This window comes from Columba livia, chromosome 11 (genome assembly GCF_036013475.1).
Source record: "Columba livia isolate bColLiv1 breed racing homer chromosome 11, bColLiv1.pat.W.v2, whole genome shotgun sequence".
Classification (NCBI taxonomy): Eukaryota; Metazoa; Chordata; class Aves; order Columbiformes; family Columbidae; genus Columba; species Columba livia.
In genome coordinates, this window is record NC_088612.1 from 17,498,176 (window position 1) to 17,525,510 (window position 27,335).

At 43.7% G+C, this 27,335-nt stretch overlaps 1 protein-coding gene across 31 annotated transcripts; it reads left to right on the top strand.

The window, feature by feature from the left end:
- Positions 1-4,095: 4,095 nt before the first annotated feature.
- Positions 4,096-24,049, top strand: TPM1 (tropomyosin 1). Of its 31 annotated transcripts, XM_065076186.1 has the most exons (11): positions 4,314-4,679; positions 5,243-5,368; positions 5,552-5,677; positions 11,900-12,033; positions 13,232-13,349; positions 13,797-13,867; positions 14,674-14,749; positions 15,307-15,369; positions 15,621-15,690; positions 16,914-17,158; positions 18,436-18,643. In XM_065076186.1, exons 1-10 carry the CDS (start codon positions 4,566-4,568, stop codon positions 16,994-16,996), a joined length of 981 nt encoding a protein of 326 aa, XP_064932258.1. In that variant the 5' UTR covers positions 4,314-4,565; the 3' UTR covers positions 16,997-17,158; positions 18,436-18,643. The 31 variants fall into 31 exon arrangements, with proteins under 31 accessions (XP_005501047.1, XP_005501048.1, XP_005501041.1 ...); XM_065076175.1 differs by lacking the exons at positions 5,243-5,368; positions 14,674-14,749 and adding an exon at positions 14,114-14,189 and having other exon boundaries at positions 4,271-4,679; XM_065076173.1 differs by lacking the exons at positions 5,243-5,368; positions 14,674-14,749 and adding an exon at positions 14,114-14,189 and having other exon boundaries at positions 4,277-4,679; positions 16,914-16,992.
- Positions 24,050-27,335: the final 3,286 nt, after the last annotated feature.

Genomic DNA, 27,335 nt, shown 5'->3' on the forward strand with positions numbered 1-27,335 from the left:
GCCTAAAGCCCTCTGAAGCTATAAAAAGAAGGACGTGGGAACACATCTTACCAAAAGTGATTTCTTTTTTTATTTTTGTCTTTCCATTACTTGTTTTTGGTGGGTTTTTTTTTCAGAGAACTGTATTATTAATTCATAACTACCAGCTAAAGCAAATATGGTTGAAAAAGAAAACACAGTATAAAACCTTGGGAGATATTAGTTCACTCAGCTGAAAAGTGGTGAATAACAGGAGTGTAATTAGGGTGAAAGGAGTCTTAAAAAAAAAAAAGAAAACAAAAGAAAAAAGAAAAGAAAGACCTTCTCAGATGTATTTTAAGATCTTAGGTCATGAGTTAGGTCATGAGCTTCTTAGCATTTGGTGTGGTATCTGAGTAGACCCTTGGATTATAGATCAGGGCAGGTGCAGAAGACTGTACTATAAATACTTTTACCCTTAAGGAGTTCACAAGTTTATTGAATGACAAACCAGCAGAGACATGTTAGTTCTGAAGAGGAAAATTACTGAAATAATTTTAGAAGCATTTAAAGCTTTATTTTTCAACAAGTCATCCCATAGTTCTTCATTGTAAAAGCCAAAATGCTCTTCCTCCTCACCTTAGAAATGTTACAGAAAATCTTTTACAGAACTGCAGCATGTGTTTATTAAGCATGATTGGCATGTTCAGGGGTATTTCTGTAGTCATTTGCTGCCTACTGAGCCGTGCAGAGAACTGACCACCAGGATTCCTACCTTCTATTTTAGGGCCTTCTCTTGCCATATGGCTGCAGCGTATACAACCAGTTCCCTCAGGGGAAGTTTTGCCATTTACACGCTCCTCTTGGAAATATTGTCCCTCAGCTCTCTCTGTGCAAAGCTCTCCGAGATCTTTACAGGATAAAATACACTAACTGGAGTGGTAAAAACTGCCGAATTGCATCAGGATCTATTGTTTTGTTTTCCAGGTGAATACAGCTGTTCTAAATTTCCTATTTTTTGATGGTACGCCACACTCATTTTGCTGCGCCCTTTGTCCAGAATGAGCCTTCCAGTTTTGCAAGGGCTGCAGAGCTCTCAGAGGCCTTTGAGAAATTAGTTTTTGTGTTATTTATATTTGCCTCCCTGTGAGGGAACACTCCACTTTTCAAATGACACATACAGGCCTATGAGTTCACTCTGACTGACCTAATTTGAATCCTTAATCATCTTTTCAGAGGCATGTTTTCATGAACTGGCAGAACCAGTTGTAGTATAAAGTTAGGTGTCATTTCCTGCATATGCCTTTAAAAAAAAAAAAAGGAGAAGAAAAGGAAAAGCAACTCTAAGGGTATGTTTGAAGCTTTTCCAAATGAAGATATCCACCTACCCTTTTGTCTGTTACCAGAATCAGCCGTGTGAACTCCCTTTGACCAGCCCAATCCATGCACAAAAAAGCAGGTCCTTCTCGAGGCAAATTTCTGCCTCTGTCAAGGGATCTATGTCATGACGGAAACATTGTGATATAAATGGGTTCCAGCCTTGCTCTGGGAAATGGTACCATATAGTCAGTGAGCCTGAAGTGCAGCATCACCTACTTATAGGCCGGGTAGTGAATTTCAAAAACAGTATATCCTTTTCTGGTTCTTTGTGTTGGCTGTCTTGATTTTCTGAGGAGCCTCAAATTAACAGAATTCAAAATGAGTACAGTAGGTGCTCTCCAGACGCAAGTAAAGCTGCACCTGGGCAGTTCCTGCACCATTTGTCGATGAGAGAGATGAGAGAGCTGCTGTGCTGAAAAACAGGTAACATTACAGAATTGGTATTATGTGAGAAAAGCACAGTTTGTGCTGCCTTCTTTTTTCAATATGCAAAAATAATTTGTATGCAGTCTTTCTTCACATAGCAATTGGAGAGGGAGACACTACCCGAGTTATCTGATTCCCGAGCCTCACTTTCTTAGCCAGCTGGAAAAGAAATTTCCAAGCAATTGAAATTGTTAATGAAAGGTGTAGCAAGCATGTTTACACGTGTCTGTACTTTTCATATTCTCTCTATGAGGGGAAAAAAATAAAATCACCATCAGCCAGTTCAGCCCCATGGATACAGGGTCATCTTGTTATAGACAAAGCGCATTAATTGGACATTTTCATGTAAGTGGAACCTCAAGATTTTGTTTTTCTGTGGAGGTGAGAATTCCTTCCCTTCTCCCCGTATCTCATACTTTCTCACGTATGCCACAGGCTCCCATGTCACGGCTAACATTCTTTTAGAAAAATGGAGCTGCACAGGAATTCTTTAAGAGCCTATCAGCACCACTCCCAAATTAGCCAGACAGGATATTGTTTGTTTAATTTCGCAAGACATTTGCTTTCCCCAAAGCCAGAAAAGCTACCTCAGTGAATTCCCAGCCATGATACTCTGCACTTTTTAAGGAATTTTTTGGTGGCAGAGGAGTAAGTTCTCCTAAACTAGGAACAAAACATACTGATATATTCCATAATACAGTCGGGTTGTTGAACAATATGTCACTAGGTGTCTTTTAAATATTCACTATACTTACCTCAGAAAGGCCCTGGTCTGTTCTCATTGGCCTTGTTGTAAGAGCAAGATAAGCACAAAGAGAAAAAACTATGCTTTAGAGTTGGCTGAGACTAAATCTGTGGACTTTTTCAATGCTTGGTGTTTTTGAACATTCTAGGACAGTGCAGTGCTGTTTATATTTTGATGGGTTTAAATAGTTTTGGTTTTTTTAACAGATAGGCATGAATGAGCAAAATTGTGCAGAAAAGAGAATTTCACCCTTTTAGTACCATTTTACTTCGTAATTATTGCTGTTATTTTACTATTACTGTCATAGGAGGTAGGGTATTAAACCAATGCAGTGAGAAAGGAATGGAGTGAAATAATCTTTTCTTTAAGGAGGCATAGGAAAAGCTTCTACTTTACCAGTGGTCTTCCACACTCTCTAGTAGCAATGCACATAAAACCCTGCGCCTGGTTGCAAGCCTCCCTGAACTTTGTATAGTTGGTAGCTGAATTGAGGATACGGCCTTTCTCAGAGCAGGGGGAAGGTCACACTCTTGGTCTGAACCCACATCAGGGGCTTTATTGCCCAGGCAAGCACAGCGGCCGCAGCTGTGGGACATTCCCTCCTGCTGCAAAGTAACATCAGTTGATCCAGTGACAGCACCAGGGTGGAATTTTCTGCTGCAAGTACTGAGCACAGACAAAGAGGCTGCTTAATTTTCTCTTTGTGCAACCCAAATCCTTGTACTTTGCGCGCCGTGCAAGGGAGCGTGCGTCGCGGGGACGGGGCGTGTTGTGTCTTGCCTGCTGCGCTGATGAGACTGTGAGAGACCCGCCAGAAGCGAAAATAGGTCTCCATTTAATTATATGTTATTTTGCTAATTGTCCCTCTCTCTACTGCCTGTCTCTGGCTGGCGTTGCAGATGGAGGGTGCGAGTTGCCTCTCCAGCCAGTTTCTCTGCCCCAGCTTCTCTGGGCCTCCATCCCTTGCTTACTCCCAGAAGGGCAGCCGACCCGCCACTGTCCCGGTTGATGTGCACTCTAACTCTGCTCTGCTTTTTCCTTTCAGTTCGATGTTTGCGGCCCTTGCACTGCAGTAACGAGGCACGTCTCCCTGCAGAGCCAGGAGCCCCGGCCAGGTAGGGCGGGGAGAGTGGCGGGCTGGGAAGCACCGGCAGCCGCTGGTTGCTCTGCTCTGCCCGGGGAGGAGGGACGAGCCCTTCTGTGCCCCGATGGTCACCTGCCCGGGGCTTTGGGTCGCACCTCAGCCCCTACCCCGCGGTGTGGGCGGATTCAGACACTCTGCCCAGCCCTGCCCGCTCCGCCGCGAAGTTTGGGCTGCTCAGCAGAGATGCCCCCTCCTCCTCCTCCCCTGCCTCTGGCTGCCGGCGGGAAGGTCTTAAAACACGTTCATTCCGTACGTGCATGCGGTTAACCCCTTCCTGCCCCTCCGGCTGCCTCCCCCCTCAGTTCCCAGTCGCCCTCCTGCTTTAAAACACATCGATTCCCACGGGTGGGGACGGCTGGTGTCACCCAGCCACCCTGCCCGCCCCAGCAGCCTGCGTCGCCGTCTCCTCCGGTCCCCGGGCTCCGGCTTGCTGCTGCTTTTTTTTTTTTTTTTTAGCAGTGAAACGTCCCGTCCTGCCTATTTGGAAATGGGAACAAATTGCTCCCCCGCCTTACCTCGCCCATCGCATCCCATATATAGTCATATCTACGGTCAAATGGCAGACGGCAGCGAATGGGAGCGCTGAGCCTCCGAAAAAAAGCTGGGGGGAGTGAAAGAGGGAAAGGGGTAGGGACGAACAGAGGAGGGAGGAAAAAAAAGCCCTTTCCAAAAAAGTATTGGATGTCTCGAGGAATGCAGTCAGCCCCCTGGGAACCTACATATCTGTGAGGCGCTGCCTGCCCGCCGCTTGCACTCCGCCGGCGCCCCGTCCCGCACGGACCAGCCCCGCCACCCAGCAGCTCCGCTCCCTCGGGGCCGCAGTGGGTCTCAGACTCGGAACTGTCCCACAGCTTTTCAAGTTTTGCTTTCGGGTGTAGTTCGCGCGGGGACGCGCTCTAGCCCACCGCCACCATGGATGCCATCAAGAAGAAGATGCAGATGCTGAAGCTGGACAAGGAGAATGCCTTGGACAGAGCGGAGCAAGCCGAAGCAGACAAGAAAGCAGCGGAGGAGAGAAGCAAGCAGGTCTGCTCTCAGGGCCGGGGCGCAGCCAGCGCCGGGGCACACGTCTTTTCAGATTACTCTTCTCTCTCTCTTTTTTTTTTTTCTTTTTTCCCCTCCTCCCCCCTCCACCCCCTTCAGAACTGGTAGAACTTTTCTAAGGCACCAGGACAGCCCCTGGCTGGGGGTTTCGGGGGGCCCTAGCACTCCAGAAAGGGAGCCGCATGGCCTCGGTGCCTTTGTCATCGGGGCACAGCTGGGAGAAGCTGCCTTGAGCACCTCCTTAGCGATGGACAGACGTGCCGTGATTTGGCAAAGGACATTTAAAGCTGTGTTTGCCCCCTGCAGCAGACTTGTCCGATGCCAGCTGCACCCCCCTTCCAGATGTGTGTCACGTCTTCCTGGCCTTCTCCAACCTCCTTCCTTTACACCTAGGGCTTCACTTACTTGAGGGAGGGGGACACATTGGTTGCATGTTTCTGGGAGATCCTGCAGGAGGAGGGAGAGGGATTTCGAAATTAATTTCCCACTTTTCTAAGCCCAGAGAGAAACATATTTGTGCGTTCTATTTCCTCTTGTGCACCTAGTTAGAGGATGACATTGTGCAATTGGAAAAGCAATTGCATGTGACGGAGGATGCAAGGGACCAAGTGCTGGAAGAACTACACAAGTCTGAGGATAGCCTCCTCTCCGCAGAGGAGAATGCTGCCAAGGTATCGTGCCCTTGCCGCAAGCCAAGAGAATCTAACTGTCTCTCGTTCTCTCTCTCTCTCTCTGTCCGTCTGTCCTTTTCTGTCTCTTCTGCACTTGCACTTCTCCCATTGCACGATCACGTTGCCTGCTGCACCTTTTCCTGCCTGCCCTCCCCTCTCCGCCACTTTCCACCCATATCACAGCTGGAGGACGAGCTGGTGGCTCTACAAAAGAAGCTGAAGGGCACTGAGGATGAGCTGGACAAATACTCGGAATCCCTTAAAGATGCACAGGAAAAGTTGGAACTGGCTGACAAAAAGGCCACAGATGTAAGTTACCCCCATCCCTTTCACCACCACCCCGGTACCGAAACCACACACTTCCTCTGCGCAGGACAGCCAGGACTCCTGCCAAGGAGCGCTCCAAAGCCTTGCTGAGGGCAGGGTCCAGGCACCTCCTGGGCAGGGAGGTGGGAAACACAGCACTGCCTCCTTGCATGAGGTTTGCACACTGTCAGAGGCATTTGATTGGGTTTCTGCTCACTCGACACATGCTTTTCATGTGGATTTACCGCTCTAGATGTGAAAGTAAAGGAAGGGTGGATTGTCCATTCACGTGATGGGGAAAAAGGCTCAGGCAGGAACAACACTATCTTGATAGCGAAGCAGAATTGGAGAGTTAAAAGTAAGTAGATCCAGGAGAGGGAGATCCAGAAGAGCAAGGGCTGCTAGTTCTGCCTTCAAGAGAGCTGTTCCTCAGCATGCGTGCGTTAGAAAGGCTGCTAGGTACTAGTTTGGATCACTTTCTGGTCCCTGAGATAACAGATCTTCTCTTAGGGTTCTTTTTCCCCTGGAGATCACTGGAACTGTTTCGCTTGTCAAAGAAAAGCTCAGTCTCATGTGAGAGAAGATTGTCGGGAAGATGATACTTGCTAGGTTAGCAGTTCAGAGGACAGGGATCCTGGGAGCAAGCTGGAGATATATATAGCTCAGCACTTTATATGGTAATAATACAAGGGCTTGTGCCTCTCCCAGGCCCTCATCCCACCCACCTGTCTGCCCCTGACATGCACTTAATGCATTGCATGCTCAGAACCGTGCGAGTTCATTGTCTGTGCAGTTAAGGTCCAGATCTCTGTGGTTGCTGCTGTGCGATCCAGTTCTCTCTGAGTAAATCTCAAATCTCAATTACAGGTTTAGGTGAAACCACAGCATTTCCAAAGCAATGAGTGTCCTTTTCCTATAATTCCACTTTAAAAATTATCCTCAAAGCCATAATATAAAGAGGAGTTGCCACAAACGAAGCAAGCAAAGTATTTCAGCGGCAGGAAGGATACTTTTTGAATGGGAAATGCTACGAAAACCAACTTTGCATGGAAGACAACATTCTTTTATCTTCTAAAATGAACAAGGGATAAAAAATTGTAACTTCATTATGGCAATTAAGTTGTATAGCTTTGAAAGAGAGCTCAAGAACTTAACATAAGCGTGCGTAGGAATGGGAGAGAGGGGTTCTGCGTGTAATGTGGATCAGATGTCTGTTGTCTTCTGTGTATGGCTGCATAGATGAGAGGCAGCTTCCTAGCAGGACGTTTATTTGACTTGTTCAAAGGAACCGCATATAGATCCATGGGAGATATTCCTTATAAGGAAAAGTATGCAGACTATTTGGAAATAGCTCGCCTAGGATGAAGGCAGGAGAAATGCTACTTAGATTTGCTTTTTGAAATTGAAGATCTTCCTAACCAATGACAATGCCGTTTACCTTTGCTGGAAAACAGCGTTTGGGAGCTAGTTGAGGCCAATTTTATTTGCAGTCACCCCGCCGGCAAGTGTCTGGCTTGTTTTCATCAAGGTAAAGGCTGTGTTTAATGGTATGCATGGAGTACGTCTGACATGTTAAGGATGTTTCTTTTTTTGGTGATGTGGAGTATCTTTGGGGCACTGCAGTTGACCCAGTATTTCCCCTACTAGTGTCAATAGTTCCAAGCCCTAGGAAAAAGGTGGGGACAGGGGAGGGAGTGCCGGCTCCCGGGGTGATTTGCAGGGGGGTGAGGAAGCCTTCTCGCCGGTGTTACCGACTTCGCGAAAGCCGGGCACATCCCCTGAGCCACCCCTCCGCTCCCCGTGCCTCAGGAGCTGGCAGGGACAGGTTTCTCGGTGTCACTTTATGCCACCCGTACTGGGGCGGCTCAGTGGGAACGGCGGGTCCCGGTCCCGGCAGCCCGCGCTGCGCCGCCAGGGGGCGCTGCTGCCGCCAGCGCGCCCACCTGGCAGCGGCCACCGCCTCCCGGTGTCCCCGGCCCGGCCCCGCCGCTGAGCCCTCTCCCGGCCGGCGCCGGCTTTCCTCCGGGCCTCGCCCCCGTGCCCGCCCTGGCGGCGCGCCGCTCCCAGCTCGGTGCCGGCAGCCCCGCCCCGGTGCGCGGTGCGCTGCGGCGCGAGGGGACTTCCGGGGCCGGGGCGGGCGGAGGGAGGCTGTGCGGGCCGGGCGAAGCGCGGGTATGGCGGCCATGAGCTCGCTGGAGGCCGTGCGGAGGAAGATCCGGAGCCTGCAGGAGCAGGCAGACGCTGCCGAGGAGCGGGCGGGCCGGCTGCAGCGGGAGGTGGACCAGGAGCGGGCGCTGCGGGAGGAGGTAGGGCTGCCGGGGCCGGCTCGGGGGCCGCGGCCCGGTGGGAGCGGGCGGGGTCTCGAGTTCGGGTCCCGGGTGCGGGTCCCGGGCCGTAGCTGCCTCGCCGCTCCCCGGCCGGCGGGTCAGGCGGCCGCTCCTTTGGCCACCATCTGCGACAAGATGGTACCTGCCGGCCGCCGTGCCCGCTCCCCGCCCGCGGGCGGAGGCCGCTGCTCCCGCTGGCAGGCCCGGGCCGCAGGTGCACGTTGGGTCAGTGCGGTGCTCGGCCCGGGCTCTGCCCCCTCGGCTCGGTAACCTGAGCGGAGCGGGGCAGAGCAGGCTGCGCTTTCCCGCTGGACCACACCAGGGCTGAGAGCCCACAGCAGAATGTTGAGCTGGAATGAGGTTGAACTTAGGTGAGGTGTTTGAGGCTGAGCGCTTTGTATTAGGTTTTGAGCAAGCTTTTATTTATTTATTTATTTTCTTTATAAGTGCCAGTTGTCTGCTTATCCCGTGCAGACGAGTTGAAGTGGGAGGTCAGCGTGCTGGCTGTTGAGGGGTGACACACTTCAGACTGAACGTGAGGTGGCCAGATCTGAGTACTCACAGTATCTGCAAACACCACAACAATGTGATCGTATGGCCGCTGTCAGTGTGTGTCTGTAGTACGCTTAGCTTGTCAAAACCCCCTGCTGAGGTGGGAAAGGAGTAGTAGGCACAGTTTTAGGCAGAAACAAGATCAGATTCAAAAAGCACAGACTTGCACAGCGGAGAGATGTGGTTATGGGTGGCGGTTACAGCAAAAACCTGGTAGGGCGGCTGTTTGCCTTGCTACTGACCTTCCAGAATTCTAGCAGCTGTAACTCGATGTTTCCTGCTATAAAATGTACAGTAAGTGTCCTTTGCAGCAGTTTTAGCGTCTTTAGTAGTTGCATAAAAGTGATATGAAATAACAGATTGGTTATTCATGTAGCTTATTACAGAATTAAAAATCATTATTATTGGATTTCCTTATAATATGGGGCTATCTGCACATTCTGGGCAGCAGGTTCAAAGGAAGAGCCTTCTGATTACTTTCAGGTGATCCTCCCAAGGAGCAAAATATAGCTCCTTACGCTTGTGTAAGTACTGCATTCTTGCAAGTCACTTCAGATACCCACTTGTTTCAGTGAGGGATCGTGTCAGTTATTAACTTGTTTTGTAAGGGTTTCTGACTTAAAAAAATAACCTGTACTCATTTTCTAAGCTTTCTGGAGTAAAGGACAGCAATTTTCTTGCTTTCAGTAACATGTATTGTTCTAAACAACCTATTAAGGGATTCCCATTAAAATGGAAGCTTTGCTGTTCCTGTTTGTGGCAGAAGGAATAGTGCTGGCAGAGCGATTACCGCTTGCTGGGGAAGTCTTCCCATTAGAGCTCAGCCACATTGCTATAAGGCTTAAGATCCTAAAGGTTAATGTTTATCTCTTCCCTGGAAATGGTTTATGCCGATGATGTGGAATTCTGCAAAGCACATCTGCGTGTTATTAAGGTTTTGCTGGGAGGGGTGATTGCTGGGGTGAGTGCAGGCAGAAAACTGAACTCACGGGCACATGCAGATCGTGCCTCCTCTGTAGCGCTGTCTGGGTGCAAGTGGTTTTTTACTGTCACAGCTGTATTTCTGCATCCTTGAGGAGGGAGACTTTGAGAACATTGCAGCGAGCAATCTGAGGTGTGAATCTGACCCTTTCCTTACTGTAATGCTTTCCAGGTATAGCACATAACTAGCTAGGATAGGTTTTTTCATTAGGTTTTGGATTTTTGGTTTTGGGTGTGTGTATTTTTTTTTTTCTTCCTGTGCAACATACAGACACGAAAACAATGAAAAAGCAAAAGCTGCGGCCAGAACATATCCCAGCTTACAGCTTTTGATGGTTAAAGCAGATTGTTAAAAGTTTAAAGGTTCTGACTAGCAGCCATTGCCTTAAAAAAGAATCTCTTCTGTCCTGAGGGCATGCATCTCAAGGGACAGCCACATTTTCTGCCTGCATTTTTCCTCCTTCTTCTGGAAAACAGAATCTCTCTTACAACAGTAATAATTAACGCCTGATGGTAACTTATCCATGTCATTGCTCATTGTAAAAATATGCGGTGTATAAGTGCTATGGCAAAAACGCAGAAGGTTATGTTTGTCTGTTAGCTGTGGGAGTGCCCCTTAATGTCACTGGGGTTTTTTCCTTCCTTGCCATATAAGGAGAGAAGTCCTGCTCTGCAGAAGAATAACTTGGGCCATATAAGGCTGGTTGGTAAACTTTTATTGAGTTACTGGAGCAGGAAGTAAAAATGTGAACTTTAGTCGCCCTGTGTTTTCTAAGCATGTTGTGCGCTCTTATCATGATGAGGAGTCTTGACACGATAATAATTAACTTGTAACATTACAAATTTCTCAGGGGTAACATTTTAGAAAAGTGGTTTCTCAGATGAGGACGTTCGTATTATTACTGTTTAAACCCAGAAGTCTGATGATACACATATGAAGCACTATTTCTTCATTATATACCTAAGAATTTAGTATTTGGGTTAATGTGGTTCTCTAAGGATGTAGTCTCTTCTGGTTCTACATGTTCACTGTAAATATGCACTAACGTTCAGATACATATTTGCTTCCCTGTTCATGCATTATTTCCAGTCATTCTAGTGGGGTGATGTTTCTGTTATGTAAAAGGTTGTTTTACTTGTCTGGTGTGTAAGTTATTCTTATTTGTGTTATGTACAACAGAATTTTAGCTGCTGCAAGCTGTATCCAGCTGCTGCTGGTTAGTAAAAGGTACAAATAACAGCTTCTTAAATTTTTAACTAAATAAAAAGTACTAAACTTGATACTTTTGGTATCTACTTTTGATAGGGGGTTGGGCTTTTTGCCTCCCCATCAAGATATCGTAGGAAATTCAGACATGTACTTCCTCATATATAGCAAGATTGTTTTCAGTACTAATTAAGAGTAACTGTTATTCTTGGAAGTAATTAGTTTTCTAGGATAGTGACCTTTTCATATGTATTTTGTATTTAATATCCCTTTGAAAGAAATAAAGTCCAATAATGAGGTTACTACAAGAAGGCTGTTATAGAAGTTACTCTGCAACTTAAGCAAGTGTAGGTTTGAAAATGTCAGAGGTAGAAGCTTGTAATGATAAGAGGCAGATGAGTTGCAAGTGTTATACTGGAGATTAAGTGGACAGGTGATGCAAGAGAGGTAAATCTGGGGGAAGTTTGAGGATGGCAGTTTTTGGGGGGAAAAAATAGGTGCCCTAAGTCATTGTTGCCTGTACCAGGGCCTGTCCAAGATGCAGCCTCTGCTGGTGCCACCTTTGTCACCTCTTGCGTTGCTTGCCTGTAAACAAAACTTGTGGATATTCAGGCATTTCTTAAAAGTTCCCATGCTCTCTCTGTCAGCTGTCTCATCGCAAATGCCGATCTAGGTGTATTTTTGCATGTTTACACTGAATCCTTCTTATGAAACTCAGGGAAGTATTGGGAAAATACTTACCAAAATATAGCAAAAGGTCAGAAGTGAAGCATTTGGGTTAATGTGGAAGAATCGGGTAATTAGTTTGTGTTCATTTAAAAAAAAAAAAAGGTGGGGGAGACTATAATTGGTTAATGTCTGCAAGTACAATAATAGAAAATATTTAGGGAATGATGCATAATTCATCCAGTGCAGTTCTTTCTATTACAAATTGTACATTCCTTAATATATTTCATTAAAAGGAAGAATTTATCACTTTTTCCTTCATTAAACAATAACTTCACAATTCAATGAGGGCACAAACATCTCTGTGTACTGGCTTTTCAGTGGATGAAGTCAGAAATTACTGAAGTGCTGCTACATGGTACTTGGGATAATCTTGGAGAAGAGGTGTTATGTGCCTTATTATGAATTAATTTCTATTCTTCCTGTGCTTAGGCTGAGAGTGAAGTTGCTTCTCTGAACAGACGCATCCAACTGGTTGAGGAAGAGTTGGATCGGGCTCAGGAGCGCTTGGCTACTGCCCTGCAGAAGCTGGAGGAGGCTGAGAAGGCTGCAGATGAGAGTGAAAGGTGGGTGCGGCCACTCTTGAATGGATCGTTAACCCTCGTGACAAAGATTATAATTGCCAGGGTGTGGGTTAGGGAAATAAATTAAACCACTCCTATGTCTCTGAAGATGTGTAATCCACTCTTCTTTTGCCTACGTGGACTTCAGTTACAGCTTGTCTGTAGGGAGGTCCAAAATTCTTGTTCATGTCTCAGTTCTAAAGATAAGATTTAAGTGGGGCAGGGCTTTTGATGTATCCTGCCACGTCCTGGGAAAACTGCTTGGCCCAGCCCACACTTCTTTGTTTGGATGAGAACTTTTTGAGGGTGATTCTTTATTTCATTGTGGGTAGAAAATCTCACCTGGAGAAGAGCAAAGTGCTGGAAGAGGTTCTGCTTCTGTTGGTGAGGTTGGTACATAAAAGTGAGCAAAGGAGTGAGAGCATGATAATCCCTTCAAATTTACACCAGGGTTTCCGGGAGTACTTGATATAGGTTAGGAACTCGGATTTGTTGGCTTTTGAAGATCCTCCTCTTCTGCTTCTACAAATAGTATTTTATATCTGTGAGAGTACCTTTTATTGGGAAAGAATTCTGTGTATTTTGTGTATGTATTTCTACCTCACTAATGATACAGCCTGTTGACTCACAATGCATTGTGAAATAGTTAAGAGAATGTGGGTCAGATATGTGTGGAAGGAGCAACACACAATGTTTCCTGTTACGAAGGAGTTAATTTTTGCTTTTGCAGAGCACAGAGAGTTTCAGTGCTCTAGGGCTCTGACATGGCAAAACTCGCAGGAATCTGGGCCTTAAACATAATGCCTTTCAGTCCTGCTGGAGCTGTAACGTGCCGTTTCACAAGGAGTGTAAAAGCACAGATGTCTTTAGTCATCTTGCTAGGTCTTTAGAAGCAAAACCCTTTATTTAACTCTCTATAAGACCAGTTTTCCTTCAGTTTAATCTGAGAAATCATAGTACACCCAAACTGCGGTAAGAGCTAAACAAATTAAATTTTCTTTCTTCCTAAGACATGCTTCTTTCTTTTGAACTTCTGGAGCATGAATGCACAGGACTAGATCTGTGGTGTGAAGAACTGAGTATCCGATGTGCTTTGTTCACTTTAACACATCTGTCTGAAGGTTTCTCTCCAGTAGCAGCAGAGCAGGAGATAAACTGGCAGGCCCTGACCCTTGCATTTCCTGTTTTCCGCATCTTCCAGAGGAATGAAGGTCATTGAAAACAGAGCCCAGAAGGATGAAGAGAAAATGGAAATCCAAGAGATCCAGCTTAAAGAAGCTAAGCACATTGCTGAAGAGGCTGACCGCAAGTATGAAGAGGTCAGTTCTTGAGTGTCATTTAGGCTGTGCCTGTAATCCCTTCTTTTTGTTTGTTTGTTTTTCCTTCTCCTTTGCCTTTTAAGTTCAGGAGATCACAAACACCGCTGTTTGCAGCTGTGGAAGAAGAAATGGGCACCCAGATACCTCAGAGGACAAGGCAGCAGGAGATGTGTGCTCAGATCTTTACACTAAAATGGTTGGGAGTGTTCCCTGGTCTCTTAGGGAGAAAAATATTTTTAAGCTGCCTTTTGGTGAATGAAAGAGAGGTCTTGAAAAATGTCAGATAACAAAGACTCAGATGGGGAATGAAGATGTCACAGAGTCAAAACTCACATGTTGACCAAAAGATGGAAAGAGACCCAGCTCCCTGCTTTTCAAGCTCTAGAAACAAGTGATCTGTGCTGCAGCGACATAATATCTCTGGTTGTCGTTTGCCCTCTCTTACAGGTGGCTCGTAAGCTTGTGATCATTGAGAGTGACCTGGAGCGGGCTGAGGAACGTGCTGAACTATCAGAAAGGTAAGTGATGAGCTTCCCCGAGATGTGTGTGAGGTGCTACAAGACAGCTGTAACAGCATGAAACGTTGGCAGTACACTGTGTGTGCAGCTCCAAGCTATGTTTTGCTTATTTACTCTTAATGGTTGAAATAAATGGTCAGCGCCAAAGTAAATGTGTTCATGTGTGCGTGTGTTTTGTCACTGCATGCTGTACCTGCACACTGATTTTGTGAATGGCTTTTGTGCATTTCATGTGTTCACTAACAGCCAAGTCCGACAGCTGGAAGAACAGTTAAGAATAATGGATCAAACCTTGAAAGCATTAATGGCTGCAGAGGATAAGGTACTGATACTAATAAACAGTTTTTAGGTTTAACTGCAACCCAAGTCTTTCAGCTTCCGTAGCTGGTTAGTTCACTCAGTAGTAACAAGTCCTCGCTGCGCTCTTTACTCTCTTTGCATCTTGCTTTGGTGGTTTTCTTTGGTCTCTTTTTTGTTTATCCATTTTTACCTTTAAAACCGATTTCTTGTGCAGCCAAAAAGAAGCTGAACTGTCTCATGTGTAAAGGCTATGTAAATATTTCTGTGTAAGCCAAGGGCTGCAGATAATTTCTGTCTGGTCATCACTGCAATGTACGCTTGAAGTGGAATTTGGCATCGTAAAGAATTGCTTTCAGTGTGCGATGGATTCAGCTGCTTTTGAGGCCGTTCTTTTGCTCTGTAATTGTTTTCATTTTTCTCTATCTTTTCCCCCTGTTTTCTCCTGTTTCTTTTGCTTGACTGAATCTTCCATCCGCCCCTTTCCTGCCTTCCTTCCGAAATAACAGCAAATGTGCTGAGCTTGAAGAGGAGTTGAAAACTGTGACCAACAACCTGAAGTCGCTGGAGGCTCAGGCTGAGAAGGTAGGCTAGAGACTTACACGAGAACGTGTCCCTTATGTTGTCACCTGGATTGGCCTGTGGGGTTTTCGCTTTGTGCGGATCGCTTTGCAGCATTTCAGCAAGGCCATTGTCAGTAGAAGCACTTGGACTCACTACTCAATTCATATTTGGCTCTTACCAGAATTTAGCATTCCTTCTAGCTCCAAATAGGTCAGTGTTATTTGACCGCATGTTCTGTCAAGTAGTCTGACAGGTTTAAGTATTATTTATAGAATGGCACTTAAAAGGGCACTTGCGTGCTAACATTAAGTTTCTCCAAACGCCACTCCTCTTTAAAACTGTAGTACTAATTTCAACTGATAGTTCCCACTGTACAGCACTGGAATGTAACTCAAGCAAAGTTTGGCTCTGGTACTAAATTGTGTGTTACCGCAGTCTGGTAAGTGGAATTAATCGAGTTACACCCATATTAATCTATTGTATGCACTTGATCTATTAGAAGAGAGTCTCAAGTGTGGTATGTTTTTGTTTATTTAGAATACCAGGTCTAATATTGATGATCCTCTTTCTAATTACAGTACTCACAGAAAGAAGACAAATACGAAGAGGAGATTAAAGTCCTGACTGACAAACTGAAGGAGGTAAAATTAGAGCTGTTCTTACAGATCTCCCAATGCAACTTTGATTCTTCTGATATAGACACTACTTGCTCTAAGGACAAACACGTCATTTGGGAGACAGCTTAGTGTCAAACTTGTCTCCTAAAAGTTCGTATCGCTTTATTATTTGCTTTCTCTCATTGTAGTTTTTTCCTCATTGGAATTGTTGCTCCTCTGTTCTTAAGTCCTATGTGTGTGTTTCCTAAAATAGTCCATATTTGTCTCGACTTCAGGCTGAGACCCGTGCTGAATTTGCTGAGAGGTCAGTAACCAAGCTGGAGAAGAGCATCGATGACCTAGAAGGTATGGGGGTTTTCTTTTTCTCACTTACTATGGAAATAGAGATCTTTTATTCTTCTGTTGTGGTGGGTGTTTTTTTTCAGTACCCAATTCTACTCACCTGACTTGTCCTGCTTATATAACTGGGTATGCCTAAAGAGTAAAATAGGCAAAATGTTTTCCAGTTGAAAGGTATTGACAACATAAGTGCTTCAGGCGAACAGTGTTTGCTCTTGCCTGATCCTTTTTCTCTCATGTTCTCAAAACTCCTTTCATTCTTTTTCTTGGAGGTATATAAATGTATAGGGTAAATCATTAGGTGACAAGTATTTTTTTCTTACTAAAAAGATGGTGAAGCTTTTATGTTACGCTTGTAATAATTAGGAATGTAGCAAGCTAACCTAATTTATTACTGTAATAAGTGTGGGTCAGGGCAGGCATTTTGTGACATAGGCCAGTTGCTGTTTTTCAGTAAAGCTAATGGGTTGTGTACATAATCCGAAGGACAGCTTACTGAACTTTAGAGGAGAACTCCAGTAGTGTAGTAAAAAGTGCTTTCTCCCTCCAGAGAAGATAATTCAATAGTGCTTTTTAATGAAAACTTACGTGGAGTTCATTTAGATGCGTTACACCAAGTCTAGGATTTTAAGAAGCTTGATTGCTTGGCATGGCAGGCTGACTTCTGCAGAAAGGGTGTGAAATGCCTGGGTAGCTGCTGAAAATTTATGATCACTGACTCAGGAAGGAAACAGAAAGAGAAGTGTTTAGAAGGAACAAAAGTTGCTGCAAGAAAGTGAGTTTATGCCATCACACAAACCAAAGTGGTTTAAAAAAAAAAAAAAGTGGTAGAAAACAAACGGTAGCATCCTTGAGCCCCTTTTTTTAATCTTCTCTCCCTAGCCCCTGAGTGCTCTCCTAATGTGTGTTAGAACAAAAGTCCAGGGCAGCAAAACATGGATTTTGCTTCCTGCGTACGCTTTCTTTCCTTAGTTTTTTCTATCACGGGTTTTCCCACTGGCAGTGCAATTAATGAACTTGTCGCATAAAACTCTTCACTTGACTTTTTTTTATTCTTCTCTAATTTTGTAACTTTTGTTTTGTTTTGTCTGTCGCAACGCCTCTTTCTGTGCACTCTTCCCCTTTCCTGCGGCTTCTGGATGGTATTCCCTGCCACCACCTTCACCTTCCACCCCATGATCACGCTCCATTTCCTTGCACGCCTCTGCCATCCCTCGGGTGAACGGTAGATGAGCTCTATGCTCAGAAACTGAAGTACAAAGCCATCAGCGAGGAGCTGGACCACGCTCTCAACGATATGACTTCCATGTAAATGTCTTCCCAGCTTGTGCCTGCACCTGCTTCCCTGCCCTCATTGATTGCGCAGTTCCAGCCTTGTGAAATTATACTCCCTCTGTAGTGCGAGACGCATTCCTTTAGTGAGACTAGGTGTACAAAATACCATGAACAATTTCTTTACCGTGGCAGAGTGTGGGTGAGTGTTGTGCCGAGCCTGGTAAATACTCATGGTGATTTTGTAAGCTGCCTAATAAGCCGGTGTTTACCCTTTCATTCTGTATCTGCGATCCCTGTGTCTTGCGGCTGCTGTTTGTTTGTAGCTCTGCATTTGTCCTTTCAGTTCACCTCTGTTCAAGTATTTTCTACCAGACCCATCATGTTCAGTTCACTGAAGAAAATTGCCGTGGTACATGTTGCATTCTGAGTGTATTCTTCTGCTGTTGCAGTTTTTCCCTGGCAAAGTTACTACAAAGGTTTCGAAGAAATTTATATTTAGCTGTATTCTCTGTTAACGACAGCGGAAAGTGTTTATCTGAACCTCCTTGACTGGCTCTGAAAATTTCAGCTGTTACCACTAAATAAGAAGTGTGGAAATCGATTTAAAATACTATGTCATTTACACTCATGAAAGTGACAATTGAATTGTAGGTTGCTTCTGCGTATTTTATGGAGGGTAGTAGTAATTGAGTTTGCATATGCCAAACACTTTAGTCATAAGGAAAAAAAATAAAGAGTGTATTAGGCAGCAGGAAAGCGGGAGAGTGATGTTGTCAGGTGTGACTAGTCCATGCAGTGTTTGACACAAACTGGCTGTCAACCTGAAATTCTGAACAGAGGTTGGCTCTGCTAATCCACCTTCCCATGCTCATACCTTTCACTTGCATGAACCTGCTGCGGTTGACATGGGAAAGAGGAAGAGTTGTGGCTCTCGGGTGCTTATGAGGTGCGATGTTTACTCCCAGCATCTCTTTTGGGAAGCTCGCATGCTTTCAGCAAGGCATAAGCTTTGCTCAGAGCTTGAAACGTATTTTGTGTGCACCCATATCTTTAACGTTTTTTCTTTGCTGCCTTTCATCTCTATATCTGTTCATTACTTCCCTCTCCCAACTTTTTAGTAAAGGTCTAATGTTGTCTGCTTTGTGTGCTTTGTTTTTGTTCTGTTTTTAATTCCCCTGCCCTGACATATGCGTTTGCTCAGTAGCTGATCAAGCAGGTGGATTTCTTTTTTCTTCCTCTATGTACAGAGATTACAGTATTCCTTCAATTTGGGATATTTCTAAATGGAAAACAGGCTTCAAAATGTATTCTACTGGTACATGAGGACGTTACTGTAGCATTCCAGTCCCAGCATGGTGTGTTTTTCTAGTAGCTATCTTGGCATGCTGGACTCTGCTGTGCTGTTGCTGCTCTTTTGGAAGCTTTTATTGCACCTTTTTTATTTCCTACCTTATCTCACTTTTTCTTTCCATGCAGATAATTTTCTTTGCTTCACCTCTCCAAAGACATCTTCATCGGGTTGGATAAAACATCTTTCCAAGCTTTGGATGTTTCATGGGTTATTTGTCCTGTCTTCTAGCTTACTTGACTATTCCTCTAGCACCTGTCTCAGAACATGCTCTCTTTGTGCTCTGCTGTACAGAAACTCTACATCTCTCAATGTAAAATAAACATCCCAGCTGTATGCCTTTTGCTATTCCCTTGCCTATTATTTATTTAAATAACTTTCAGTTATTAATAAAAGTTGCTTTTTTTGCCATTAGGGATTTAAATTTTTTTGTGTTTCCTTTTTTCTTTTCTTTTATTTTTGCCAAGACTTTTACCTGAGTGTTGACAATGCAAAGGCAGTGACAGCGGGGTCTGTGGGATGAGAATACTGCTCTTCATATTTTGGGGTCAAAACTGACCAGTTGTGATCTTAATCTTTCTCAACATCTGTTGCAGATAAAATGACAAATAGATGTAATGGGGAATTTTTTCAGCTGTTATTGTTAGGCCAAAATCTGCAAGGACATTACTTCCTCGGGGTCACTTGGTCGTGGGAGCATTGCTGAGAGAGCAGCTAAGTCCTTGATGCCAAATTTTTCACTTTAAAGTCTGAAATTTTCTCATAGCTTGATGCTGAAGACTTCCTGTCTTTCTATAAATGTGTTTGTTCGTTAACTTAAATATTTGAGGCAGATTTAAAGGGGCAATATAGAAAACTTAAAATTCTTTTTTCACCCAAAAGTAGTCCTTTAAATGTCTTGCAAAGAAAGTGTTCCACTCTTTCACACCTCGATTACTCAGGACAGACGTTGCATGCTAACTCTTTCTTCTTGTTGTGTGGTGGTTTTTGTTTTGTTTTCCAATGTGCTTCTCCTGAGCGACACGCTCAGAAGCTCAGCAAGGAGATTTCAGTAGCTTTGCACTCTTGTGCTTGGCTTTCAGACTTGTGAGTTTGAAGTGCAGACTCATGACAAATGTCTCAGAATTGGAGTGGGAAAACTCATCATTGCGCTAGTAATGAAATTATTCTGCTGCAAAGCGGAATATACAGGTTTCAGGTTTGAAAGCTTAAATATCGGTTTTCGGCTGATTTGTCAGTGCCTGATTAAGGACGAAACATTAAATACTGACATCTTGCTTTTTCAAAGTGTTACTTGCAACTAGAGAGTTTATTGCATTATTTTAACTTCATTTTCTTCACAATGAAATAAGTTGTTTTGCAGTTCACATTAAAGTGAATCCATTTAAACCGGATTGATTTCTGATTGTGCCTAGCACTGTGTGTACTACTGAAGTTCCTAAGTCACAACAGCTAAACAAACTCATTGTGGCGTAGCTGTTTTAGTTGTTAGCTTGTAGAATAAGCTTCTTTGTGAACTTCAGTAGTGCAGTCTAGCCTAGATACAGCCCCCTCCCCAAAATCTGTTTTCCAAATCAAGTTTGCAAATGGATGCATCGTTTTCCACCTGCCAATCTCAGGTAGCTCCGGCTGATCCCGGTTCTTTATCCCATGACACATATGCTAGTGTTATTGACTGTGGGGAGAAGGTAAAGTACAGGATGTGTATCCACAGTCACAGGTCACACAGATAGTAAAGTTCATTAACTTAACTACTCATCACTTGAGCTACAGCGAGTACATTTATACACTGTGTGTATTGCAACTGAAAAGTAAAATGTTTAGGGTGAAGTCTAACCAAACATAATGGGATGAGCATTCGTAAAAGGGCTGAAGTTACGTGGTTAACTTCACAAATGCAGGTTATGGGGAATGGGGTCAGCTCTCATTTATGTTATGTTGTACATGCCACAAGGTCTGTGTGTGGCTGGTGGTGTCTGTGGGGCTGGTTGGCAGGAGTGGCTGGCTCTTGTGTCTCACATGTCTGGGCTCTGCTGGGCTCAGGCTGAGCCTCACTGGGCCTGCACCAGAGCCCGAACTTGCAGCTTTGCCTAAGGTGGCTGCGTACAGAGCCAGCCCTTGGCTCTACCTCTGTGGTAAATCACAACTTGACAGGTTGCCTGAGGGTAATTGAGGGCTGACTGGACATTCCATAAATGCTTTCTGTGCTTTACCTGGGGTATTTAGTCTCATTTTGGATGTTGAGAAATACTGTCAATCTCTGCCTCAATTAAAGAGAGGAGTTTTCTGTGATGAAGGCAAGCATCAAGTTCTTAGTTAAAATTGTTGTCATGTGTGAATAACAACTAAATGCACTTTGCCAAATGTAGTGAAATTTTAGCTGCTTTGAGGGTTCAATTTTTTTTTCCATGTATATGTGACATTATCCTGATGAAAGAGAGAAGACCCAGTTGTCACTGGTCCGGGATCAGAGCTCAGTTTAACTGAGCTGGCTGCTGGATCCTGGGCTGCGGGGACGCTCTGAGGAGTTGCACCCACGTCACAAGCTGTCCTGCAGAGCCGCTCACTGCACGGCTCGGCTGCTGCCGTGTCCAGAGCCGCAGGGGAGCAGGGTTTCTGTTTAGGAAGCTTGTGGAAAAGGATGAGAAACAGTCATTTCCTGTAGGGGAACAGTCTGGGATCAAGAGGTCAGGAGTGCAGTTTGAACTAGCCTATTTAGAAGAATATGGACAATGTGAGAAAACAAGCGAGTCAAAACCCATCGCAGAAGGTTCTTTCACTTTGCAGAACAACTTTAACTAAATGCGTTGTTACAACATGGCTGTGGGTGTTCTCTTTGACCGTGAACTGTGCGTTTGCTGTGGTTGAGCAACACAGGTTTTCATGCTTCTGTTTCATTTTCACTGAATGTTTGGTTTAGTTTTCTTACAAAGTACAACTGGAAAATTTGAAGGTCTCAAAGTATGTTGGTACCAGTAACAGAAATATGTTTCCGTGCCAAAAATACAATTCCCCGGGAAAGGAGTATGTGCTGAGTCAGACCTAGTGCTATCTGGCTCGCAGCATCTCCTGCCCTTACTTACCCTGGTTGTGATGCAGTTGCTTTCCCTCCCTCACCACATCTGAAATAGTTTACAAAGAAAAATGGCACTCATAAAACAAGTCCTCCACACGCTATACGTAAAAATTAAAGTAGGACTTGGTTCTTCTGGGAGTATTGCTGCAGTTCTTCCATCTGCTTCCACTTACCTGTCTCCCAGCTGTTCCTGCAACAGGACTCTTAGCCAGTTCTTCATAGGTTATAATAGCTGTTCCTTGGAGTAGCTGTTTGATTACTAGAGTTCTAGAAACAAAGGTAAAACATTTCTCTGTGTGTTACTGAACTGTCTGTGGTGTGACCAGTTTCTTTATTAACTCTTGCTTAACTGTTTTCTCTGTCTAATCTGTCTTCATTCTACCTCTTTTTTTTCCCTTCTAACCTGCTTGCTGCCTGTACAGACCAACTCTACCAGCAACTTGAGCAAAACAGTCGCCTAACTAATGAACTAAAGCTGGCATTGAATGAGGATTAAACTTTAGTGTGACTATGTTGTTAACTTGTTTAGAAACTGCTTCTTCCAAATTTCCTTAAGAATGAATTGGTAAATATAGAAATAAGCAAGAAACCTAGAAATTGATTTTTTTTCAGGCTGTTGATTCTGTGGTAAATTAATGGATGAAATTCTCAGTTTCTGTTGGAAAAATATGAAAATGCTTCTTCTGGATGAGGCTTTTTGTTTTCTGTACGCACGCCTCCTTTGGAGGAGCAGTAAGCCCTTTGGCTGTGCAGTAGCTCCTTTCCACGTCAGTCAACAGCTGCAGCATTTGGCTGACAGTATGCGAACAGTTAACAGCCTGCCTTGTAGCGAGATGCTCGATTCACCTGGCTTGGTGAATTGGCCCCGAGATTTATGCTAGAACGTGGACAAGAGAAAAATGTTCACCAGGATTCACATTTTCGTATTTCAAACCCAGCGTAACGGATACTTAGAGCTGTTTTGTTATCTGGAGACTTAAATGCAATAATTTTGCATTACTGTGAATTTGGCTTGTATTTAACTTAAAATAAATTTAAAAACAAACAAACAAGCAAAACCCTAGGAATGAGAGCTCCATCTGAAAATATCCGGTCAGTTTAAAGGTATGCTTGCTTTAAAGTTGCTATTACTGGATGATTCTGGTAGGATGCTGCTCTAGAACATTGTGCTCATGTATTGTATCAAAAAAGTGGGTTAAATGACCTATAAAAGTGTGCATGCAACATAAAGCTACTAAGTTTTGTTTATTTATTTTCTAGAAGAAATAAATTTCTTAAAGGTCACTTCACTAAAGAAGAGATTAGTTTTAATTGTTTTGTTCTTTGCAAGTTCTGAGTTACGTGAAACTTAAAGTATGGATCTGCAAACCACGTAATTATTTTCTTGATTGTCCTACTTTAAAAAAGAAAAAAAAAGCCATTCACCATCCCACATTCTATAAGCAAAGAGCTTCCAGAACATGCAAGAATTACGTCTCTGTTGGCAGTGCATTTTCTTAATAAATGCAGCTGTAAACAGTTCTAAACTTGCATTACTTGCCATTTGTTTTATTAATTTGAAATTCTGTCCGGTTGTGTTGTCTGGGGACATTGGTATTTATGAGCATGCACATTTAACTTTCTAAACCCTGCGATAGAAATGATGATTGCATGCCTTCGTGTTGTGCGAATCCGGGCCTCCAAAGAACTGCTATTCATGTTTTAATTTTCTAATCCCACAACAGAGAAAGTGGCGCATGCCAAAGAAGAAAACCTTAGTATGCATCAGATGCTGGATCAAACTTTACTGGAGTTAAACAACATGTGAAAATCTTCTTAGCAGCAACCACATTATTTGTTTTATTATTTTTACACCTGCTTGCCGTGAAACCCCATAAGTACGTCTTTATTTTAGTTTCACCACAGTCACGGGAACATCTGCTAAATTATCAGGCAGGGGTCAGGGAAACACCGAAATGGGCAAGCCATATGCGGGTTAAGCTACATTACATTACGGTTTAGATGTGCCATTTCCCAACAAAAAATGTTACCTACACTTTGTAGAGAGTTCAGCAGTTCAGTGTGCTTAGTCTTTTGAAGAATCCTGGCTGTGGCAGAAAGCGTCCCACCTCAAGTGCCAACTACCATTTTTAACAAGAGGAATGATTCGCATTCAAGAGAGATCAGGTGGAAATGGTGCTATTTTGAACAAAAGGTTCTGAAGGCTTTTGTTTTGATATCAGACAAGTCAGGAGTTGTCCAGCACAGTAATTTATTTTTATCAGGATTTTATTGATCTGTGAGGATTTGGATGTTCTGTGCCTTCTATTTCAACTAAATGAAGGTGTGTAAGCAACAGAGAAAAGCGAAGGCTGCTGAAGGGTTTAAATTGTGTTCTTGCAACTCAACACTGAAGTGTAGGTCAGCATTTCACCTTGAGTATTCATTCGGTTGTATTTTTCATGTTGAAATGAAAGATTCAATAAATTCAGGAGAAAACATAAAATTGGAAGAGATTGTTTTAAAATGTATTTTATTTGTGTGGATTTTGGGGAGGGGGAGGAATTTATAGACTGATATTCGCCTCACTTTTTCACACTTTCTTTGAGCAGTTTTAAAAGTATACCTGTATGTAAACATTGTATAATGATATGGAATAAAATGCACATTTTAGGACATTTTTTAAATTTTGTTCTCTTGTGATTTGTTTTTCATCACATCAGCTTTCTGTGTCTTGCTGTGTAAAATACGCACGTGTGCACTGTCTCTCATTGGGATTCGCTGTTAACACATTGACTTTCGGTCTCTTCTGTGCTGTTGGGCTAATAAAAATGCAGTGAAATGCAGTGGTTTGGACTGATGTGGGTCTGCAGCTGCCAAGAGGGGCCCTTTGAGGGCCACATTGCAGGAGTCTGTCCTCGTTATTCACTTGTATTCCCAGATGGGTGCAGAATGCTGCTGTCTCCTTCCAAAATTACTCATTTTTGACCAAAACTGTTTTCAGTAAGATCATTGCAGAACTCCCATAGACTTCTGTAGGAAATGAGCCCTGCAAACACTACTGTGTATTGTGTATCTTGTTAATATGTGTCAATTTACTTCAATACAGTGATAAAACTTCCAAAATGATGTGTCAGGTTCATGAGAGAGCCTTTCACCTGACTTTTCACTACTGGTTGCTAATTTCTGCATGTGTAGGTATCCTTATTTTAATTATAAGGTCTGTCAATGAACAACTTCAGAAATAATTCTTACTCCTTCTTTTTCTGTAGTATATTGCTGGAAGCTGATGCTGTCCATCCTTCTAGCAGCAAGGAGCTCGCAAAGAGACAGATATAGATAACCTTCCAGATCAGCAAAGAATCTCCATTAGTGGTTCCCTAGCAAGCCACTGAAAACAAGTGACTTCCTCAGCAGCTGGTGTAGTGCTGAAAGGGTAAAGTAATACATAATTTCAGGCTACATGGGAGTTGGAGAGTGAAGATGTACAGGTGTGAGTCTCTGGCTTTTTTTTATTGTGTTTTAAAGGAGAGAACTTGTTAACATTACAAGCTTTTGCATGATTTGCTGGCTGCTGCCAGGTCATCCTCAATGGAAAGGATGAGATCCCTGTCTTCATGTTTCCCTTTAAGTGTCTTTTGGGAAGTGAAATATATGTTACAAGGCTCCTAATTCCTTAAGCTTGTACTGGATGCCGACAGTCCAAACCTCCAAATAACAGCTGTGCAGAGGTAAGTTCCTGGCACTTGGCTGTTTCCAGAGCTGAGAGTGCTGCCTGCTCCGCTGGTTTGCCTTTGTGGTCTCCTGGTCTGTGCCTGGGTCCTAAACAGTGTGTCTTAGCAAGGTCAGAGCCTTTGTTTGCTGCTCGAGGTGGTTTGCTTTCCAGGAGACCACAAACTGCTTTGTGCTTTGGGGAATCTGAATTCACCCCTTACTGCGTGTAAGGTCAGAAGGAGGCTGTGGTGTAATGTCTCCTAATGAGATCATGTCACCATTAATAGGGCAAGCATGTGCAAGTACAGAGATAAGAATTAATTTGAAAAAAACCTGTTTGTAGAATAGACTTCCCTGCAGTGCGCTGTTGCAGATGAAGCCAAAAAGCTTCATAACGGGTAAATAGGAGCTTTCCAGTTCCAAGGAGAGCTGAAAGGAGCAGTGAACGTGATGGTGAGTCACGCCAAGTGGCTTTTTTTGCTGACTAGCAAGACACATAAAAGGGCATATGATGTATTTTCTGAAGCAGAAAAATCTGTCTGTACTGTGTATCATAAGCCACTACCCATTATGGTTCCTTTGCATGCCTAATCAAACAATATTTAGTGAAGCTAGAAAGCATTGGCGTATAAAAATAAATAAATTGGGCTCAGATTTAACCCCATTCCAAACAAATGTGGATTTCTCCTTCTTGCAGCTACTTTGCCCAAAATGTTAGCTTTCAAAATTTGTTAAATTATAGAACTCTGCATCATTCAGAATTCCCCAAGATGCGTGTCTTGGTTTGGAGAGCTACTCACCCTATTCTTCAATGCAAAAACACATTTAGCAGTTTGAAATATATCATTATTGTGCAGCCATGCTATGTAATTGTCTTGGTGGTTTTGCAAGTTGTCCTCAATTAAATGAGTAGTTCCAAGAGCACCAGAACTGGCAAAACCTCCCTTCTTGGAGATCCATGTCCCCTGGTTGGTTGTAAACTTGCAAGCAATTTTTTTCCGGATACTGAGACATTTGTGTTGTCTCTTGCTCCCTCATGGGACCTCTCTGATGTCTAATAATATGCAGGGCCTGTTACAGCAAACAGCTGCTACACGGGGCTGTGACTGCTGTGGTGTCTGTCAGTGGCACAAAAGAAGAACTGATTAGCCAACTAAAACATTTAAAAACCAGGAGGGCAGGAAATACTTTTTACATGGCTCAGCATTTGGGAAAATAAAGTAATTTTCCTCAGGTGGTCATTTTCATGTGTTTTTTTTGTTTGTTTTAATTGCTGAGCTTTTAATTATTAGAACGGGAGCATCAGTGAAAGATTAAGTGGGAATTGCAGCACAAAGGTCAAAGCAGTAGAGAAAATACAGATAATGCTTTTCAGAGGGGTTTTTTTGATAATGCACACAGGAATAGTTCCTTTATTTAACAGAGAAGCTGTGTAATTTAATTTCTTCAGCCTGTGTTGTAATTCTTTCCAAAGTATGGAAAATCTGTAAAAGTTTGCGTAATCTTCTTGGCCTCAGTTGCAAGCCTGTCTAGTTTTCTGTCAGTCATAGCTTTGCCAACTCATAAGCTCTGGCTGAGAATTGCATAAATGCAGGATACCCCTCACAATGAGAGCAGCTTAGTGAGCAATCTAGATATCCCAGTTAGTTAATTTATATGAGATCAGAAAGAATGGGCAATAGAAGGAGATAGAATCTTACAGACACATAAAACGCCCATGCCTTCCCATTTTTTATTTCTTGACTTATGATGCACTGAAATGAAAGGACATTATGTAATATTTTGGATTTGAATATTATGACCTTTAAGGGTACCTTAGCACTGGTTTCTTCCTATCTCTTTGCTGGTTTGAGGAATGGCTGGATAAAGATTAAACAGCATCTTTTTAATTAAAAAAAAAATTGAGCCAACGCCAAAAATAAAAGGTCCTGCAGACCTTGCTGCGACTGACAGTACCACATGTCGTAACGTCCTGGTGTGTGGTGGGAACATTGCTCTCCTTTGTGGACAGTAAGCATATATGGATCACAGCTATGAAGGGATTAAATGTGTTTGGGGCCATGATCCTGCAAAGTATTTGAATGCCTTCTGTTCCAGAGCCTGACCGTGATCTGCTTCTCAGGTTTATTCCTTTCACTGATGCGTTTTCCATTTTTTGCCCTGAGATTCAAACAAATGCCAAGGAAGTGTCCGTGTGATCTGTCTCAGCCAAAGCTCGTGGCAAACAGCGTTTCTTTGGATAAAACCGGCAGAGGCCTC